At 46.1% G+C, this 20,480-nt stretch overlaps 1 protein-coding gene across 1 annotated transcript in view; it reads right to left on the reverse strand.

Annotated features, from left to right (window-relative positions):
• Positions 1-20,480, reverse strand: part of TRPM8 (transient receptor potential cation channel subfamily M member 8) — a 119,640-nt gene that overhangs the window by 93,035 nt on the left and 6,125 nt on the right. The window contains exons 2-3 of the mRNA XM_006036639.2: positions 19,337-19,410; positions 7,270-7,426 (exon numbers count right to left, since the gene is read on the reverse strand). Coding sequence (XP_006036701.2) covers positions 7,270-7,426; positions 19,337-19,410 — 231 coding nt within the window. The remainder of the gene's footprint in view (positions 1-7,269; positions 7,427-19,336; positions 19,411-20,480) is intronic.

Raw genomic sequence — 20,480 nt, forward strand, 5'->3', positions numbered from 1 at the left:
GGCACCTGGAGGCTGCCAGCTCCAGGCCCTTAAAGTGGCAGAGACACCCTGTGCTCTGCCACACACATCTTGTGTTGAACTGCCCTCTGTTTGTGCTACTTTTCATGTAAAGCAGTATTAAAATTAAAGGATATTATAGATAGAACATGTAGCACCTCCTGACTTCACCTGCTTTACTTCAGCTGTAACTGCACTGTTTTCTTTTACATTTAATATTTACAAACAGCTGTGGAGACCAGCTGCCTCTGGCTCCATATGTGCCAGCAGCATCCATCGCAAGCAGTAGTGGAACCAACAGGGCCCTCAAGGGGCTACGGCTCTCCTTCTTCAGTGCCTCCCTCCAACCCTTATTCTGAACATAAGCCAGGTACAAAAACTATTCCACCAACCATTTGCTGTGGCTTTAAACTGACTACTCCCTTCAGAGAAAACAAAATGAAGGTTGCCTGGTGATACTCTGCACAGCACCATTCTAGAGCAGCAAGGTCAAACATAACTCAAACCTTAAAAAAAAATTAAAAATAAAGAGTTAAGTTACAAATGAGGGTACCCTTAAACTGTGCCTCCAGCTGCATTCACTGTGCTTGATGTACCTGTACTAAGAGCCAGACGATTAGTTGGAGCAGCTTGAAGGGGTAAGGACTGTGAAAAGGAGATTGGAGGTCACTATTCCTCCAAGAGGTTTACTATCCTCCTATAGATGTGTAATAGAATTGGTATACATATATTTGAAAAAAATACAGTCTGCTTCCTTTCAGTAGGCTGTAAGTAACTGTGCAAAGGGTCTTCTTACCCTGAGGATGGTTAACAACGAAGTGGGATAAGCCTGCCAGTCTGCAGGCTTAACGATAGGGTGGGTATAGCATTAATTCAGACCTAGATTTTTTTTGTATAGCAGGGTCATTGTTTGAGTGTCAGACAGGTAGACATAGCTCCTGTTTAGTACACCTCAAATAAACCCAAGTTTTGTCTTACTAAAAGAAGTGCTACTGTTGTCACATACTTTACTCCTGGCATGTTCTATATGGTCTCCAAAGGTATGACCCAAGAACTGTTATTGGTATGTTCCTGAACAATATTTCCCATTTTTCAGAGATCTGAATTTTGTTGAACACAACATGCAGAAAGAAATGAGGTATTTTGTTGAAGGAATGAATTTTGTTAACTCCAGAAAGGAATGAGGTAACACTAGACAACCTTATCTCTGAGCTGATCATGTTAACTTGAAAAAATATTTTTGGAAGGTGCTCATGATTATTTGTCAGCTGTGGTTATCACATGGATTTGTAGTTGACACATTACAGTGGTCTGCCAAATATAAAAGGATGATGTGAATAACTACTCCCTCCATTCCCCTGTCTACCTAAATACTGTGTTACAGGACAATGTGGATCATGATCATTTACTGAAATGTTTGAAGTGGGTAACTAATAGAGCCAGTGAGAACAGTGCCAAATGTGGCCTATATTCCAAAATCTTGACAGTTTTATTACATAGTAATTTCAGTAACTGTAATCAGTCATATGTAATCATGTCTCTCTCCCCATCTCCCTACCCCCAGACCATGCACTATAACATACAGCTACTTTGCTACTCCCCCTAGATCACCTTACCAGTCCCAATACTGGCAATTTAGAAGCCATTCACATAGGAAAAGTTGCTCTGCCGTTCTGCTGCTGTATACATATATCACCATAAACAGCTCACTGGGGGTCTAAATACTTTCTTGATTATTCAGCCCAAGATGTACCTTGTGCCTAGCCCAGTGCCCCCAATACACAGCCAATCCACCTCCCTTGAAGCTAGTCCTACAAAAACATCAAGTATAGCAATATCCCCCATCACACACGGGGGTACTGAATACTTTATGGTCTTCTTTTTTGGTTTTCAAAGGTTTAAATTGTAACTTTCAAGGTTCTGCCAACATAAGCACAGATGAGACATGGGTTCTGCCACATTCTAATGCACAGAAAGTGACTTAAAAATATCCTGAAGAACAAGGCTCCTAACATGTGCCTTGTTCTATGGAGGCAAAGAGAATGATTCAGACCTCCTGAGAAAAATAGGATAGGGGAGAAGAATGCTAAACCACATATAGGGGAGAAGAATGCTAAACCAATAGGTATCATGGTCTCATGGTATCATGGTTTCTGACTTCCTGTAATCCCTAACTCTTCTTTCCACAAAGCCTCTCTTTCCCCATTAGCCACTGTCATCCTCCCTTGCCATTAACCCTTCCATCCTGCAATCTTCCTCAAGACCCACAGCTTCAGCACTGCAGTGTAAGCATCCATGAATTTGATTTCTTTTTTTTTTTTCTACATATTTTCAGCCCCTTCCAAATTATTAAGCTCAGGCCCACTTTCAAAAAAGGGGAGGGGGAGGATTCACAGCAGAGGCAGGCAAAAAATAATATATGCCCTGATCATTCTCAGATTTCTCCCTTGGCCAGAGTTTGAATGTATAGTGTCTGGATAAATTCAAGTTCAATAGCAACACTTTTTTCCTGCAAGCCGTCAAATAATGATGCTACAAATAATGCTTTCTACTGTCTTTGTCTATGGGATTCCACCAGCTGCTCTATAACATTCTGGCAGGGCACCAGTGCTGCCTGCCACTTTAAGAGGTGCCGGCAAGCTACGGAGCAGCTGGCAGGTGGGCTCAGGATCAATCACCTGATCACCTGATGGCTTGGAGGTAGTCTGATTGGAGGAGGGCTGATAAGTCAGAGTATAAGCCCTGGCTAGGTACCAGCAGTTGCAACTGGGGAGCTGAAGGATTAACATTGCCCAGCCTGAGGACTACTGCTCTGTTAACACCTGGAGATTGGGGTAGGAACTATAGGAACAGAGAAGGTTCCTTTTGGTCCTGGGTAAGACCTGAAACTGCACCCTGCTCGGGTTGGATGGTGTGGTGGGGCTGCCTGTAGCGGGGCAGTTTCCAGGAATTGCCACACCTGTGCCTCCTCGGTGAAAGGCAAGGAAAGCCTCAGCTCCCCACTGCCTTGTGGGTACCCCATGGAGAGGAAAGGCTAGGGGAGCACACCGTGAAAGAACAGCATCCAGCAGTAATGCCACCGGGACCCTGAGGGGGAAGGGTCTGGAGGGGGGTGAAGGCCCATTGGGTAGGGCCTGAGGCCTGAGGGGTATAAGGCCCAGAGTAAAGACCCAGAGGAAGGGCCAGAGTGTGACCCAGTGTGGGGCAGAGTGAGCCTGAAGGGTCACGCAGGGTAGGGCTCAGGTGGGAACCATAGGGCTGTGTAGAGTAGGGCCTGACCGGAGGGGGAGCAGCCCAGTGAGGAGCAGAATAGTGTGACCAGGAGCCCAAGGCCCACAGAGTAGGGCCCGAGGCCAAGTTTGGGCCAGAGGCCCAGTGTGGCCCAGCAAAGGGGCTGGGGGAGTTGCAAGTGATTTTGGATGCCATCTGCAAGACATGGGACATGGTATTAGGGAAGATTCAGAGCCGTGTATTTTGGCCCTAGGCAACAGGGCAACAAATGGGCAGCCTCCTGCATGTAAACATCAATTGTGGTATGAACGATGCATGCCACCAGAGGCTGGTGGAGCACAGCAACTGCCCACAGACAACAGCCACAGCGGTGTCATCAGTGGGGGGTGGCAAACATCAACCAGCAGTTAGCAACCACTTGCATTCGCTGCTGCAGATCAGGGACTGCCTGCAGATGCCACTGGCGGCGTCAGCGGTGGGGGGAGGGGGTGGCGAGCGGTGACCACCCACAGGCGCTGCTAGCAGCATTAGCGTCGCTTTTTGCAGGGGGTGCATCACTAATATCAGGGCATGCACATACACCCACATGCACCCCCTACTCTTCGCCAATGATTTGTGGTAACATCAAAGGCATGGAAGGCGAGTGAGGGCGGACTGCCCTAGACAAGGGGCAGGCCAGTGATGTACTAGGCCCTAGAATGGCCTCCTGCTACAAATATACATGCCTTCAACATCGCCTCCCCATTTAGGGTATAGCACAAATGTTCATGAAGTAGTCTGTTGTTAGGAAACCCCAACCTGGTAGAGAACAGAGCAGAACATCTCTTCAGGAATATAGACTACTATAGTACAAGCTGGTTCTCCAATCTTCACACCAAGTTCCTACGCAACACTGAATCAACATCAAGACAAAATCCTTGTTTTAAAAAGTACTTACAAAAGCAATTGCCAACACACACACACACACTAAGGGAGCCTTTCATATAGCCACTTAGAGAACAAGCCAAATAACAAAAGAACTAAAACTTAACTTATGAAACAGAGAGATATGTACGCTCAAGTGTAAATCACATTTATAATAGAAAACATGGGAAAGCAAAGACAAGAAGAACCTTCATTAACATGCACACACAAGCTGCAAGTTGCAGCTTAGACAATGTGCTTTTGGTAAAGTTCTATTTTATTTTCAAACAGTTTGTGAACTTCAGCTTCTTGTGAATCCTTAGAGCCCTCTTGAATCATTTTTTTCTATCACGGCCAACTTCATTGCAATGCTCCATACACACCACCCTTCATCTTATCTTTGACTCAACCAATTATTCCCTTCAGTTATGCATAGTTAAGAATGACTGTATATTATATAAGGATGTTGAAAACTTCATGTTTCACTTTCAGGAATGTTTAGGGATGTAGCCGGACTTGGAAATCTATTTTTTTTTGTTTTGTCTGTTTTTGTTAAGATGCCCATGGGTCTCAAGGAAATGAGAAATAAAAGTAATATGGTCAAAGAAAGTGCCAGGGTTGTGCACCCTGTGACAGGGACAGCTCCTGTGTCATCCATCACCAACCTGCTCCTGTCCTCTGCAACCTGCCTGCGCTCTTCTGCCATGTCTTGATGTAAATAGATAAAGAAAAATGCAGGAGTCTACCCTTTTCATCACCTGAGGACCAGGGCCTAAATACATGGCCCTGAACTCCCCTTTACCATGCCCCATGCCTTGCAGATAGCATCCATACTAGGTACTTACTATCCTGGCCCCACTGAACCATGTTGTCCCCTACTTATGGGTCTCTCTTCATTACTCAGCTCCTATTTGGGGTTTTCCACTCTGCTCCCCATTGGGCTCATGGACCTTATACCTCCTTTGGGACTCCGGTGCCTTCAAGTGTGCCTAGCCCCCCACTCTCAGTTTACAGGCCTTCTACATAACTGCAGTTCTTACTCTGTTTCTCAGGCCCTCTAAGTTGTTACCAGACTCTCAACCTCGAAGGCTCTCCAAGTGACCACAGGCCTCACTCTGTTTCCCTGAACTTCCAAGCTATACTCTAGGATTCCTTCACATGGGTCATTGATGCCCAAGCCCTCGTTCTATTTCCCCAGTCTTCAGAACTGCTACAGACCTCTCTCAGCTTCCCTGGCCATCTAGGTGATCACTGACCTCTCTCTGCCCACTCCACACCTGTCCCTATTAAAGGGGTAACTAACCAGGTCATGGGGGCTGAGGCTTTAAGGCACCCTATCCCTGCCTTTTGCTGGGGTGGCACAAGCGCAGCATTTCCTAGAGGCCACCCTGCCACGGGCACCCCCACCGCACCATCCAACCCCAGCAGGGTGTAGTTTTAGGTCATGCCCAGAACCAATGGACCCGCAGAGCCCTGTCCTAGAGCCTACCTATTTCGCTGTTCTCTCGTTGTGTCGTGTTACTCCAGGGCTGACTCTCATCCATCCTATATCTTCTCATGCCAGGTAACTCATCTCCCTATGGCCTTCAGGGGTTATCTAGGACTTCCTTCATCTGTCCCCTGGTGTCCAGGCCCTCACCCCTCATCTGTAGTCCCTGCTACATTAGGGACCTTTGGCCAATATGGCCTTGGCCCCAGGTTGGGCCAGTCGGGCACCGGGCTGACCATTGCCAGGTTCCAACATCCCTCTATGGCCCACAATCTCCAGGGCCCCTTCTCAGAGTCATGGCCCTCTCCATGCTGCTCACCTCCCCATGCTCTAATCTACCTCCAAGCATAGGTACCCTAGGCTCGCGCTCTCTCACTCATGCTGATCTTTTCAGGCCAGAGCCGGGTTCAAGCTCCTCTCCTGCTCTCCCAGCGTGTCTCACCCTGGAAAACCCAGTTCTGGGCTGCCCCAGCTTCTATTCCCCTTGTTTTCACTGAGCCTTCTTCCGGCTGCTCAGGCAGCCACAGCCAGGCTCTCATTCTAGCTGCACCAGGCAGCATATCAGGCTGTAATTATCTTGGGCCTTCACTAAAAGGCCTAGCCCTTCTGGTGCAGCCTTCTCTATATTGAAGAACCCCCCGCCCTGGGGTCCTCTGGAGCCTACTCCGGTACTCCCCTCTCTTTCTCAGGGAGGCAAACTTCCCCTACTGCCTAGCGGGGAGTAGCAGCCAAGTCCAACTAGGCTACTTAGACCCTGATGGCCTCCACCTGGTAGGGTTTCCTAGACAACAAGGCTTCCCCTGAGCCTACTACTCAGATTTTAGTGGTATGCATGCCTGCAGCTGTCCTAGGACTGTGTTCCTTCCAGGCTCTCCCAGCTACACCCCTTCCCAGGAAAACTTCAGCTGCTGCTGCTTGTCTCCAGAGCTCCCCAGTTCCAACTAGCAGCCCAGCTCCCTGGGTCTGGGCTTATACCCAAGCTGCCTAGCTCTCCTCCAATCAGGCTGCCTCTTAACAATCAGGTGACCACCTAAATGTGCCTGAGTGCACCTGTTGACTGTTGTGCAGGCTGCCAGCTCCCTTTAAAGTGGCAAGCACCCTTATGTCCTGCCACATACCCTATTCATAAAAAGGAAATTTCTCCTGGAAGACACTTCATAGGAAAAAAAAATCTCTAATAATTTCTATAATCAAAATAATCTCAATATTACAAAGATCTTTTTTCCCCATATCCCAGATTTTCAAAACAAAATTATTTGCTTCTACCCTGCAAAAGAGTGTCATTTAAAATAACCTCAGGAAAAACAAACTTTTTTCCGGAGTTTATTCACTTATATTTTTTCATCTAGAAATATTTTCCCCAGCTATGTTAATTATGTAAATAAGCAGCTGTATATCTAAAATAGCACCCCAGAGGTTTCCCCAGCTTCAACAGTAATAGCTGAATGTTAAGCACTTTGAATTTGAAATCTGACTGCTCATTTAGATGTCAAGTCTGAGGTTCCTGTGTTTGAGTAATCTATGCCTCATTTCCTTCCTGTGATTATTTTCCCTCATTTACAATTGCAAGAAATTTTATGAAGTGTAGTACAAAAAAGGGTCACTGGCCATTTTCAGAGGAAATGGAGTTAAAATATGTAGTCACTTACCTTTCCTTTTTTCCCCATATTTTCAAACTGAATGTCCCCAAAGGCATTAGTAGGGAGTTCCTTTGTGTGTTTCTTATAATTCCATTTCTCATTCTTATTGACCTCAGTGCCTTCTATATGCTGGCTTTGCAAATATCCACATTTACACATATTGTCCCTGGTAAAAAAAAAAAAAAAAATGAAAAGGAAGAAGAAACAGTGACCAACAATTTATTAAAAAGTGGGAAGAACAGCAGCCTGCCCATAACAAACATTTATGCAACCACTATTGCTTGTGGAAATACAATTATTATATTGCAATTACCCTCACAGGAATAAAATACCTCTAAAAGGACTGCACTGTGAACAAATCTGAATCCTTAAGGAGCTTAGACAAAAAGGAGGAAAACAACTTCTACAACTGATGACTAAACAGCTAAAGGGAACTAACACAAATCAAGAGCTAATGTAGGTTCTCAGTATTTCTGTCTTGGACCTGCTCTGGAAACAAAGGTCAAACTGAGAGTAATACTTCTGAGAGAAGCCACAGCACAGTCCTCCAGCATCCCAAGATGTTTTGCTCCTGTCCCCTCTTTCCTCCAGGAGACTGTGAGTTGCTTGGGCTGGACTCTACTGCTCCAGCTCAGCAAAGAGCAGAACATACCCACTTCACAATCCCAACATTATGCTGTAGGAAAATACAAGCTGAGGTTGAACAGTCTGACTCAGCCAATCAGGGCTGCCCTGTACACTGCTTCCATCTGTTTCCAGACTGAGGTAGTCTGTAGAGCACACTGAGATATGTGCACAGTAGGGCTGTGCAAAATGTCGGCAGCCGTTTCATTTCAGAGGTGTTTTGGGCCATTTCAGTACCTGAAACACCAAATCTGAATTGAAACAGAAGACTCCCAAATAGCTCTGTAATTAATTGGAAAGCTCCAAAACATTTCAGAAATGTTTCAGAGAATTTTGGAGTTTTGGAGCCGGGCTTGCAGGGAAACAAAAACTAAGAAAAGGGAGGGGAAAGAGGCAGGGAAGGACTGCTCTGATATTGACATCTAGCTCCCAGTTTGATTCCCCAGCTCTCTGATCATTTCCCCAGATCTTCCCAGCGGGTGCAGGCCCCCGGATCTGCACACCAGGTTTCAGCAGGCTGCTGCTCAGTGCAGCCTGCACCGAGTGCCGGGAAGACTGCAGTGCTGCTGCTGACAGAGCTGGGGGAATGATCAGAGAGCTGGAGAATGAAACCGGGAGCTGGGGAATGTTCAGGTCCCTGAACATTCCGGTTCAATTCTCCAGCTCCCTGATCCTTCCCTCAGCTCTCTAATCGCATCTCCCAGCATTTCCCAGGGGGGGTGGGAGGGGAAAGGGGAGACCAAGGACAGGGGGACAGATCTGCGTGCAGGATGACAGCAGGCTGCCGCTACCAGCTGGGGATGGCAGTGGCTCTGGGCTATTTCCCTAGGCGGCAGCAGCAGCCTGCTGAAACCCTGAGAGCAGATCCAGGGGCTTTTCCCCCTGAGAAGAGCTGGGGGAATGATCAGAGACCTAGGGGAAATGAACAGAGAGCTGGAGAATCAAACTGGGAGCTCAAGCTGACAGATGGATCCACCCCCACTCTAGGACAGCGTGCAGTGCCCCGCCAAGCCACGCTACACCTGTGCCATGGGGCAACTGCCACACAGGTGCCAGGCAGGGGGACCGATCCCCTCTGTCCCACACTGCATGGGGGGGCCTCTGCCATGACTGCCCAGAGGCCCCAATCACCACTGCTGTAGCCAGTGAGTGTGGGGCTTTTTTCTTTTTTTTTTTAAGCTCTGCACTCACCAGATGCACCAAGCGATTCGGACCTCTGGGTGCTTGTGGCAGAGCCCCACCATGTAGCACAGAGCAGCGGGGATTGCCCCCCACCAGCTGGAGTGCATCCACCTGTCAGCGAGAGGCCAGCACTGCTCAGCCTCAGAGGCCCCAGCTCCCAGACAGCACTCAGTGCCCTGCCGAGCCACACTGCACCCGCGCTATTGGACAGCTGCTGCGCAGGTACCAGGCAGGGGGAGGTGATCCCCGCTGCCCCATTCTGCATGGGGGGGCTCTCCCACAAGTCGTCAGAGACCCCAGTCGCCACCGCTGCAGTCAGGGAGTGAGAGCCTTTAAAAAAAATAAAGCTCCGCACTCACCAGCTGTGGAGCATGCAGAATGACCACAGGCTGGTGCTGCCAGCTGGGGCCAGTGCCAGCACCTGAGTCTGCCTGGGACAGCTCATGCTGAGTGCCAGGAAGACCCCAGTGCTGCTGCTGGCCCCAGCTGGCAGTGGCAGCCTGCTGTCATCCCACAAGCAGATCCAGTGTCCTGCGTCCCCCAGGAGGGCTGTGGGGCTGTACCAGACTCCTCCCAGAGGGTGCAGGCCCCCAGATCTGCATGCAGGATGACAGCAGGCTGCCACTGCCAGCAAGTGGTACTTGTTTTACTTTGAACAGTTTGGGGTGCGTTTTCACAAAAATCCCTGCACCAATCTCCTTGAAACTTGGCAAACTTCATGCCCTCAGAAGGGGTTACTATCTCTGCAATTGTCATCTGAATCAGGCAAGAAATTACAAAGTTATAGTCATTTTCATGATTCCCCATTATAGCCTATGGCTGAAACACCAAAACAGTGTCAAAACTCCAAAACAGATTCGGCCAAATTGAAATGAGACAGTGATCTGAAACACTGAAAAGAATCACTGTCCCTCCAAAATGCTGAATCCAAAACCAAAACGAAACAAAGCCATTTCACACAGCCCTAGTACACAGGTCCCCCTAAATCCTCCATTACCCCTGCTCTAGCTGTACTCCAAGTTCCCTGTTCTTCAGTGACCCAGCATTTGAATGTCTGTTCAGGGGTATGTTTTTCTACTAGGAAAACAAACCCAAGAGAATCCTCCTAGATCATTAGAATGTGCACATACAACAATGAGTGTCAGTACAACTGCATTTGCAAATCTCAAAGACTCAGATTATGCAACAACAAAAATCAAGTACCAAACACACCACAACTCCAGCCTACCCTGCTTTATATGCATCCTTCTAACTTTTTCTGCCTTTGTTTGTATAATGTAGAACTTCACATCTCTCCCTTTTGTTTTACTTAAAGCCTGGTATATTAGTACCTTCACAGTCATTTTATTAACTACAGGGATCTGGGGGCTGGGCTCAAGGGACTGGGGGCTCAGGTAGTGTTTCTTCTGTGCTCCCTGTTGTGGCCATGGACCCAAGAGGGAAGGCTGTGTGAAAGAAGTAAACAGATGCCTCTGACAGTGGTGCTACCATGAAGGCTTCAGTTTCTTCGACCACAGCATGCACTTCAGAGAGAGGGGACTCTTGGGACGAGATGGCATCCACCTCGCGTGGAGAGGTAAGTCTCTGTTCTCAGCCAGGATGGCTGATCTACTAGACAGGGCTTCAAACTGACTTTGCTGGGCAACAGGGAAACTCCTAGTGGAGCATGCCTGGGGCCTGGCACACAGGAAAGTTCCCATGTGGAGGACACTAAGATAACTGTTTTTGAAAATGCTAATGGAACAGTTCTCCCACAGTGTCTCAGGAAATCAAGGGTATCAGTTGGGGGCCTCAGCTGCCGGTATACCAATGCCAGGAGCATGGGGAATGAGCAGGAGGAGCTAGCCCTCTTGCAATCTAGTGGGCAATATGACTTGGTAGCGATCACAGAGACCTGGTGGGACTCCTCGCATGATTGGAGCATAGCCATAGAGGGCTACACCCTGCACAGAAGGGACCAAGCAGGGAGAAAAGGCAAAGGGGTAGCTCTGTATGTGAAGGAGCAGTACACCTCTCTGGAGGCTGACATTGGCTCCACAGATAAGCAGCTTGAAACCCTCTGGGTCAAGCTTCGGGGTGGAGGGGGTGGGGCAAGTGAGAGAGACCTCCAACTGTGGGCATTCACTACAGACCTCTGAATGAAGGGAAGGAGCTTGATCTAGAGTTCTCTAGTGCAGGGAGACTGGACTCGATGATCTACAAGGTACCTTCCAGCCCCTAACAATCTATGAAACTATGAACTGACAGAGGTCATGCATGCAAGGAACTTGGTTGTCATGGGTGACTTCAATTACCTGGACACAGGTTGGGAGGAACACTCGGATAGGTCAGATTGGTCATGTAGCATCTTAACTGTAATCAAGGAGCTCTTTCTGACCCAGGAAGTGCAAGGACTAACCACAGGTACACTCTCCTAGGCTTGGCCTTGGTCAAAGGAGATGATCTGGTGTGTGGCTTGAACATTGAGTGTAGCCTGGGCGACAGCAACCATGAGCTCATCAGGTTCACTGTCCACTGCAAGGTTTACAAATCAACTAGCAGGATTCAAGTCCTGGACTTCAAAAATGCTGACTTCAACAGGCTCAGGGCAGTAGGAGAGGCAATGTGGGAGCAGGGACAGAAGGCTAATGGGGTGCACAAAGAGTGGTCATTCCTCAAAGACACGATCCTTGAAGCACAAAAGAAAACTGTTCCCATGAAGAGGAAAGGTAGCAGACGGGTTGGCAAGCTCTCCTAGCTCAATAGGGACATTACAGTCCTCTTGAAGAAAAAAAAAGAAGCTTACACATACTGGAAGCTAGGGATAGTCTTCAAGGAGAACTATACAACAGTGGTCTGCACTTGTAGGGAAATGATTAGGAAAGTTAAGGCAGTGACTGAGTGTAAGTTAGCCAAGGAAGTCAAGGACAATAAGAAGTCCTTCTTTAGTTATATAGGGAGCAGAAGGAAAACAAATGGAAGTGTGGGGCTTAACACCTTGGGACTGCTGGTAATGGACACTCTGGAAAAAAATTAACTCCTGAATGCCCACTTTGCTTCAATACTTCACCAGACCAAGGGGAAAGACAAGTGAGATATGGATCACAGGGAGCATGGTAGGAATGATAGCCTTCCCACTGTGGATGCTGAGCTGGGGCAAAACCAACTAGAAAATCTAGACATTTATAAGTCAGCAGGACCAGATGGACTTCACCCAAGAGTGCTGATAGAGCTGGCTGAGCTCATTGTGGAACCCCTTGCAAAGCTCCTTCAATAATCATGGCACGCAGGGGAGATCCCTGAGGATTGGAAGAGGGTCAACATTGTGCCCATCTTCAAGAAGGGGAAGAGGGAGGACCCAGGCAACCCAGGCCAATCAGCCTAACCTCCATCCCAGGGAAAATCTTGGAAAAACTCATTAATCTATGTGTGATACACCTGTTGAGGGTAAGATTCTGAATGACAGCCAGCATGGCTTTGTTGTGGGTAGATCTTGTCTTACCAATCTCATTTCCTTCTACGAACAGGTCTCTCGCCACCTGGAGATGGGACAGAAGGTCGACATTATATACCTAGACTTCCAAAAGGCTTTTGATCTAGTATCCCATGATATCCTTGTGGGAAAATTGGAAGATTGTGGACTTAACTGCTCAACAGTTCAGTGGGTGGAAAACTGGCTGCATGGTAGGACCCAGAAAGTTCTCATGAATGGATCTGTGACATCCTGGCGAGAAGTGGCCAGTGGTATCCCTCAAAGGTCCATGCTTGGACCAGTGCTTTTCAACACCTTTATCAATTATTTGAATTGAGGGTGAGGGTGAATTGAGTGAGGGTGAAACGCTTGCTGGCCAAGTTTGCAGACAAAACAAAGTTTGGGGAAGCGTGGTCATGACAGAACATAAGTTACAGATACAAGAAGACCTGGACAGGCTGGAGAGCCAGGCCAATCAGCCTAACCTCCATCCCAGGGAAAATCTTGGAAAAACTCATTAATCTATGTGTGATACACCTGTTGAGGGTAAGATTCTGAATGACAGCCAGCATGGCTTTGTTGTGGGTAGGTCTTGTCTTACCAATCTCATTTCCTTCTACGAACAGGTCTCTCGCCACCTGGAGATGGGACAGAAGGTCGACATTATATACCTAGACTTCCAAAAGGCTTTTGATCTAGTATCCCATGATATCCTTGTGGGAAAATTGGAAGATTGTGGACTTAACTGCTCAACAGTTCAGTGGGTGGAAAACTGGCTGCATGGTAGGACCCAGAAAGTTCTCATGAATGGATCTGTGACATCCTGGCGAGAAGTGGCCAGTGGTATCCCTCAAAGGTCCATGCTTGGACCAGTGCTTTTCAACACCTTTATCAATTATTTGAATTGAGGGTGAGGGTGAATTGAGTGAGGGTGAAACGCTTGCTGGCCAAGTTTGCAGACAAAACAAAGTTTGGGGAAGCGTGGTCATGACAGAACATAAGTTACAGATACAAGAAGACCTGGACAGGCTGGAGAGTTGGGCAGACCAGAACCAGATGAAATTCAATGCTCAGAAGTGTAAGGTGCTCCATCTGGGGGCAAACAATCCCAAACATACCTACAGGCTTGGTGGTGACAATTTGACTTGCACCACGGCTGAAAGGGACCTAGTGGTAATGATCAACCATCGCATGAACATGAGCTAGCAGTGTGATGCTGTGGCCAGCAGGGCAAACAACATGCTGGCATGCATTAATCATTGCAGCTCATGCAAAACTAAGGAGGTGATACTCCCACTGTACACGGCACTGGCAAGACTGCAGCTGGAGTACTGTGTCCAGTTCTAGGTGCCACACTTCAGCAAGGACATGGAAAAACTTGAGCAGGTCCAGAGAAGAGCCACCCATATGATCAGGGACTTGCAAGATAAGCCATACAAGGAGAGGCTGAGGGACTTGGACCTCTTCAGCCTACAGAACAGAAGGCTGAGAGGGAACATGGTAGTGACTTACTGCTACATCAGGGCAGTACATCAAGAACTCTGTGAACAGCTGTTCACCAGGGCATCCCTGGGGAAAACCAGGAGTGATGGATACAAACTCCTGGAAGGCCACTTCAGGCTCAATTCCAGGAATAACTCCTTCACAGTCAGGGTGTCCAGACTGGAATTAACTCCCTTCAGTGGTGTTTCCAGCCACCTACCCTGGAAATCCTCAAAAGGAGACTGGACAGTCACCTCACTGGGGTCACTTGACCCCAGTTGTCTTTTCCTGCTTAGTGCAGGGGGACTAGACCCGATGATCTACAAGGTCCCTTCCAGCCCCTAACAATCTATGAATCCATTGTTAATAGTATTATTGCAACACCTGGGAGCCACAAACATGGACCATTGTGCTAGACATTGCATAGCTACAAACACAACCATAGCTTGTTAACGCCATGATTATATTTTTCAAATCAGACTCCCCATGCATCAAATGAAGTCAGCTTCAGCTTAAATGCATGTGTTATGAGGCACAGTGACTTGAGATTCACAAAGACTGAATTGCAAGATCATCTCTCAACCTAACCAAGCATTTAGCACCTACACATTTTAGAAAAATGTCAGAAAGATACAGTGTGGGACTCCAATTAACTTCACTGGTGTCTTAGTAATACCATACCTCAGATGGCCATCACTGAGGTCCAAACCTTCCCCAGAACTGTGCTACAAAAACTCAGGTTGTATTTTAGTGTGAAATATCCCTTATGGTTGTGAAGATCATCTGGAACAGATGAATCAAGAATAATTTAAGGCAGTGTTGCCTGCCTGAGTCTAAAAGAACAGTTCTGTTGTGTATGAACTGTTTCTTTTATTTTACCTCTGGCTTTGTGGACCAGGCATTCCTTAATACATTGTTATTTGCATTTCTGAACAAAGATTTTATGATCTTGCTACATCCAAAACCACCATTTTGTTCTGTGCATCTGCCCTGTTTATCCCTCTACAGTTCTCTATAGGGGAATGTTAATTGAGTTGTACTCTAATTCCCTGGACTGTTCCTGGAAAAGAGTACAGTAGCAGAAGATGAAACCATCTCTGCATCTGGGTGGATATAGAGATTTTGAGATGGATTACCAAGACATTTAAAGAGTAGACTTCCAAAGTGGACTGGATTATGCACAAATGCAACACAAAAGCCCATCCTCAAATATACAGAAAATAAACAAATATTTGGTCCATATGTTTTATCAAAAACCAGGTAGAGTTGTACGTAGATAGAAATAAAGTACTTTCATGGTAATAAAAATCATTGAAGCTGTCATGACATTCTAGCATTGCTGGAGCAGACATTGGTAATACAAAGTACACAGAGCTTATGAAAGACTAAAAAAGGTTTTCTGTGAGTAACTGCAGTAAGTTATATGAACTGCTTTAGCAGGCTACAGCCTGAGACCCATACACAGTGTTAACAGGCTACATGAGGCAAGGGCTCATTTGACATAATTATGCCTAAAAAAGCAGATGCTGGATTATGTAAGAGTGACTTCCCACTGTTATTGTCATTGTAAAGTTCAGCAAAACTCTGCAAAAACAACAGACAAAACAAACTATAAAATGAGGTCACAAATTTGCCTAGAGACCTTCATAGTTAGCCTATAATATGAGAACACGGAAATGTGTGTGATAGCATTAAGTAAAATTTCTTGAGAAAAGCTATTTCACAGCAAGTCTATTTAGTGAGAGAATACTAATAAGGTTCTTAGCACCTCTGTTTCATTCATGAATATGAATCAATTCTCTTACTCAAGAGACTGGCATGTGCTTTAGATGAACTTGTAAGGTTTCCATATTTTCTTGCTGAAACAAGACATCTACAAAAATCACTAGATCCAACGTTGTCCGAATAGCACGGTCTTGGACTCTGTTGGATGTGGGCCCAAAGGAAAGTCTGTCTGAGCCAGTAACAGATGAAAATAACATAGTTAGACTCCTAAGCCTGTCTGCATTGTACACAAAAAGGTACCCACAATGATCTATTGATTCAGCATTTTCTTGCTGTGTGCTTATTACAAAGTCAATATCTCCACTTGACGAGATTATAGTGACTCTCTTGAGAGAAAATTATAAACAAGAAAACAAACTCACTATTAGAAAGCCTTCAGAAAAGCAGCTCTAGGGCATCTCCATGAAGCTATATAATCAAAAGTAAAAACAAAGAAAGGAATAGTCTTCCCAGCACTACACAAGACTGATTTCAAGATTAATAGTTTGCATATGTGAAAATCCCGATATGCTGTGTGAATATTTAGCAGTAAGGTACTGATATTACATGGAAACTTAAGTGCATAGCACTTAAATATACATTGTGCCTACGGGATCCCCGACCATGGAAAAAGACCTGCTGCCCTCCAGTGAATGAAACTTAGCTTCAGATCGCCATTTTCCATCCACTATTCCCTAAAAAGAGATGTGAAGTTCTACAGAATGGAGAGGCAGCTCTAGCTTGGGCCTTCTTTCCCAAGGAGAATATGAAGAGAACTAGTTGGCCACCCAACCACTCTGTCTTATCTACTAGGCAGGAAAGAACCCCAAGAAAAGACTTCTGTGAAGTAAAGAGAGAGCACACTGCAGAGGAAGAGCTCCCTTCTCTCACATACACAAACCCACTACCTGCCACACACAAAAAAGAGCATGCAGTCCTTAGGCAAGCAGTGCTTTGTGCTCAAATCCTCACTTGTACATTTATGATTAATTTCCTTTGACTTATTTGCTTTCAGATAAACCAGGACAGTAAAATCTTAACACCCATCAAACAGCGCTGTTACAGGAATGGGGTGTTGTTTATTATCCACAATGATACTAATGGCCTCAATTTCCCTTTCATAAGGCCTTGTTCACTGAAAAATGATTGTACTATTTAAACTGAATTGATTTAAGCCTCCCAAGCTCCTAGAAAAGAAGCACTCCTAGTGTCCAAAAAACTGTTTTTATTTGTGTAGACAATTATCACAAAATAATGCGATTAAACAATACGGCTAAACTTATCTTTGGATTAGTGCAACTATACAACCACTAGGGAGTTTACTGAATCAAGCATTTGGATATAAAAAGTTGGACCGCTAGCCAAAATAGTTAAATCAATACAGAACAGTGCACAAACCAGGACTAATGCCTTCACAAATGTTCTTTCTGAATTGTAACCAGTGTGGTAGTTCACCCACTCTCCTGGGAGATACTACAAGAGGAAGGGTGCTGTCACCATCCATTCCCCTGGGCATGAGAAATCAACTACCCGCTCACCCCCCAAACTTAATTAAAATAAGATGCTGGCTCCCCAGTGGGAGATGAAGGTGCTGGGAGGGGAAGGTGCTGGTAAGCAGCATGGCATAAAGAACAGTAGACAAGGTGGCTGCTACTCCCTTATCCTCACCCCCTGGCCTCTTTGCCAATCAGCACAGAGGGGCGGAGCCACATAAAGGGCAGCCAGCAATCAAGATGGTAGCTGTCCCCTTGTCCCTCCCTCCCTCCCCCAGGTTCTTCATCAATCAGCGCTGAGGGGTGAGATCACGTGAAGGCATCAGCAATCAAGATGGCAGCCAATCTCCCATCCCCCCTCCCCTCCCTGGGGCCTCTCTACCAATCAGCACTGTGGGGCAGGGGGTATGAGAAAATTGTTAAGTCCCCCCATGATTTAGGAAGACCCCTACCCATTGGATATTACAAACAGCTTAGTAGCAAAACAGTATTCCATCTGATCTATATGACGTGATGTCCAAGTTTGTTTTTTCTACGTAACATTTTATATTATGCCAAACACCAGCACTCAGAGAGTCATGTATACCCAGGATATGCTCTATCCCTAAATCCCTATTTGTTTTCTCCTATCCTATTATCTTAGGGTGCTTGTACACATGGCAGGGGTATAGTCCTCAGTGTTTTATTCTATGCCCCCAAAATTGAAACAGTGAGTTTTTGACTGAAACCTACCATTTCAAATTTTCCATCGTGTTATGGTGAGAGCCCAATCCTTTTTTTTTTTTTGGCAGAGCCGAAGCCTGCCCATGGCTGGGGGGCAAGCTGCCAGTGGGCCTAGTGGTCCCCAAGCTGCTGAGGACCCCGTTCCTTCCCTCCACAGTGGAGGCAGTCCCTGGGGCCACCTGAGTGGGCTGCTAGTGGGACAGGTGTTGCCCTACCTCAGAGGTAGCACCTGGCCTGATCCAACTCTTCCCTGAGCCTACCCAAGGAGCAGCGCCTGGCAGACTTCTGGCAGGCAGGATCAGAGAACAGTTGGATCAGGCCAGGTGCTCCCTCTAAGCTAGGACAGCACCCAGCCTGCTAGTAGCCCACCTGGACAGCCTCAGGAGGTACTGCCACCATGGAAAGAAGGACCAGAGGCCAGGGGCCACTCAGCCCACTGGCCCCTCACCCCTGACCGTGGGAGTGGTGGGTAGGTTCCACCAGAAAAAAGAGGAGAATTAGGCCCCTCACCACTTCTGCCTTTTGCAGGCACCTACTGAAAGGAGCCCAATCCTTTTTTTCTGTGAAGCCTGCCCACCTCTCCTATGGTCAGGGGGCAAGCTGACAGCTGCAAAACTAAACTACATCCAGATTGTACATCCATGATTGCAAACTACATCCATCATTGCAAACTAAACTACATCCAGATTGTATTTTAGTTTGCAATGATGCAAACTTATCTAAAGCCCCCAAAACTGGAGCCCATGTAATGTGTGATGCCATTAAGCCACACAAATGACATTTTCATCCTGTGTACAAGTGCCCTGAAGTATGTGCTAAAGGTATGTGAGTGCATCAGCTCTGAGGTCTCTTGTTCTGCAATGCTCCACTCTCTAGGTGGCTGCAGAGAGAGCTGTTATTTCAGAGCCATCAGATCCAGTGAATCAAAAGGAAGATATCTGTGGGTTAGGAACTGCTACCCCACTTGTAGAAAATCTCTAGAAACAGGACTGTAGGATCCAAGATCATTAGTCAGTTTTTTTCTAAAGAGGAACCAGAGTAGAAAAAGGCCAGCACCTTCCTCCTAGCAACTGGAAAAAAATCTGCCATTCCATCCTATTAAGTGTGCATCATGGTTTGCTTTTGATTTCATCAGGAACAGTGGGAGGAAAGTTATTTGGACTTTACAGGACAGGAAGAAAAGCCAGAAGAGATTTGTGGAAAGAAAACATGAGTTTGGTGATGCACGAGAAATAATGGCATTGGCCACCTCTCAAAAATCTTAACATTGGCCTTGACTGTCACATTATTTAATATTGTTCCTGATCTAAATTATCTTTGGCTTCCAGAAAAAACAATATAGGAAATAGTTACTTACATGGACTTTGTATCTTTTGTGAAGACAACACATTCTCTCCTTTTAAAATTTTCCTGAATGAAGTTGGCCAAATCCTTTAAGAGAAAGAAAGATAGGCTGTGTTACCCCTGTGATTTAACAATATGGCACACTATTCAACTTTACTGCAGGTGCCTTGAATAAGGACTTAAATAAAACTTCAGTGAGTTCTCTTTTTTTTTAGTTCTACATGCAGAAAACTACCAATACAGAACTAAATTGTTAGTTGAACACCTATTAAGAACAGAAATATTAAAACAGGAACTTGGAAACATAATTTAACCTGAATAATTTTCAGCAACTCCTATTAAGCCTTATCTATATCAAGAAAAGTCATGTTTTTAAAATGTGCTGGACAACAAAGCACATGGCTCTTGTGTTTTTCTCTCAACTATTTGTTGACCCTATGAAGAACCATTGTTAACCTCTGTTTCTCTCCCAGCACTATGGTTGTTGTAACACAGCACAACTATACAGTCATTATCCAGTATTTAATACAATATGTTTCATGAAGCAGGCATCCCAATGCAGCATTCGTAAGTTAGAGAACAATCCCAGTTGTGCTACACGTACATTACCACAATCTTAAAAGCACTTACTGTTGACATGGCTTAATACAGCAGTTACAAAAGTTTTCCAGTCACAACCCCTTTTACATGGTAACAGTTCTCCCATTGCCACCAATTAGCACAAATCAGGACTTTAATGTACCTCAGCTGTCCTGAGGTAACTGTCCCTTGTGCACATTAGACTTAGGGCAGTTTACCCAGGAATGAAACAGAAGATGGCTGCCCTGGTTCGGTATTAATTTACTATAGCATAATTTCAGGCACACAATGGTGGCAGAGCAGCTGGGACATGACAAGTCCCCATTCCTATTAATTGCAGGCAAACAAACTGTCCCTGTGCCCATAGTTTCCACATGGTAACCTGCAGAAACCGGTGAGAGCTAGCTTACAGGGCAACTAACAGCTAGTGTGATGGGACACCTCGGTGAGTTGGGCTTAGTGGTGTTGGGTCTGTTTGGTGCCATTTGGACATGATAGGATCTGTGTAGGAAATGACAATTTTGAGTGTACCCCCAAGGCTTTTGCTGAACAGGAGATCAAAGGCCTCTTGCCTCTTA

This window comes from Alligator sinensis, unplaced genomic scaffold, assembly GCF_000455745.1.
Source record: "Alligator sinensis unplaced genomic scaffold, ASM45574v1 scaffold985_1, whole genome shotgun sequence".
NCBI lineage: Eukaryota > Metazoa > Chordata > Crocodylia > Alligatoridae > Alligator > Alligator sinensis.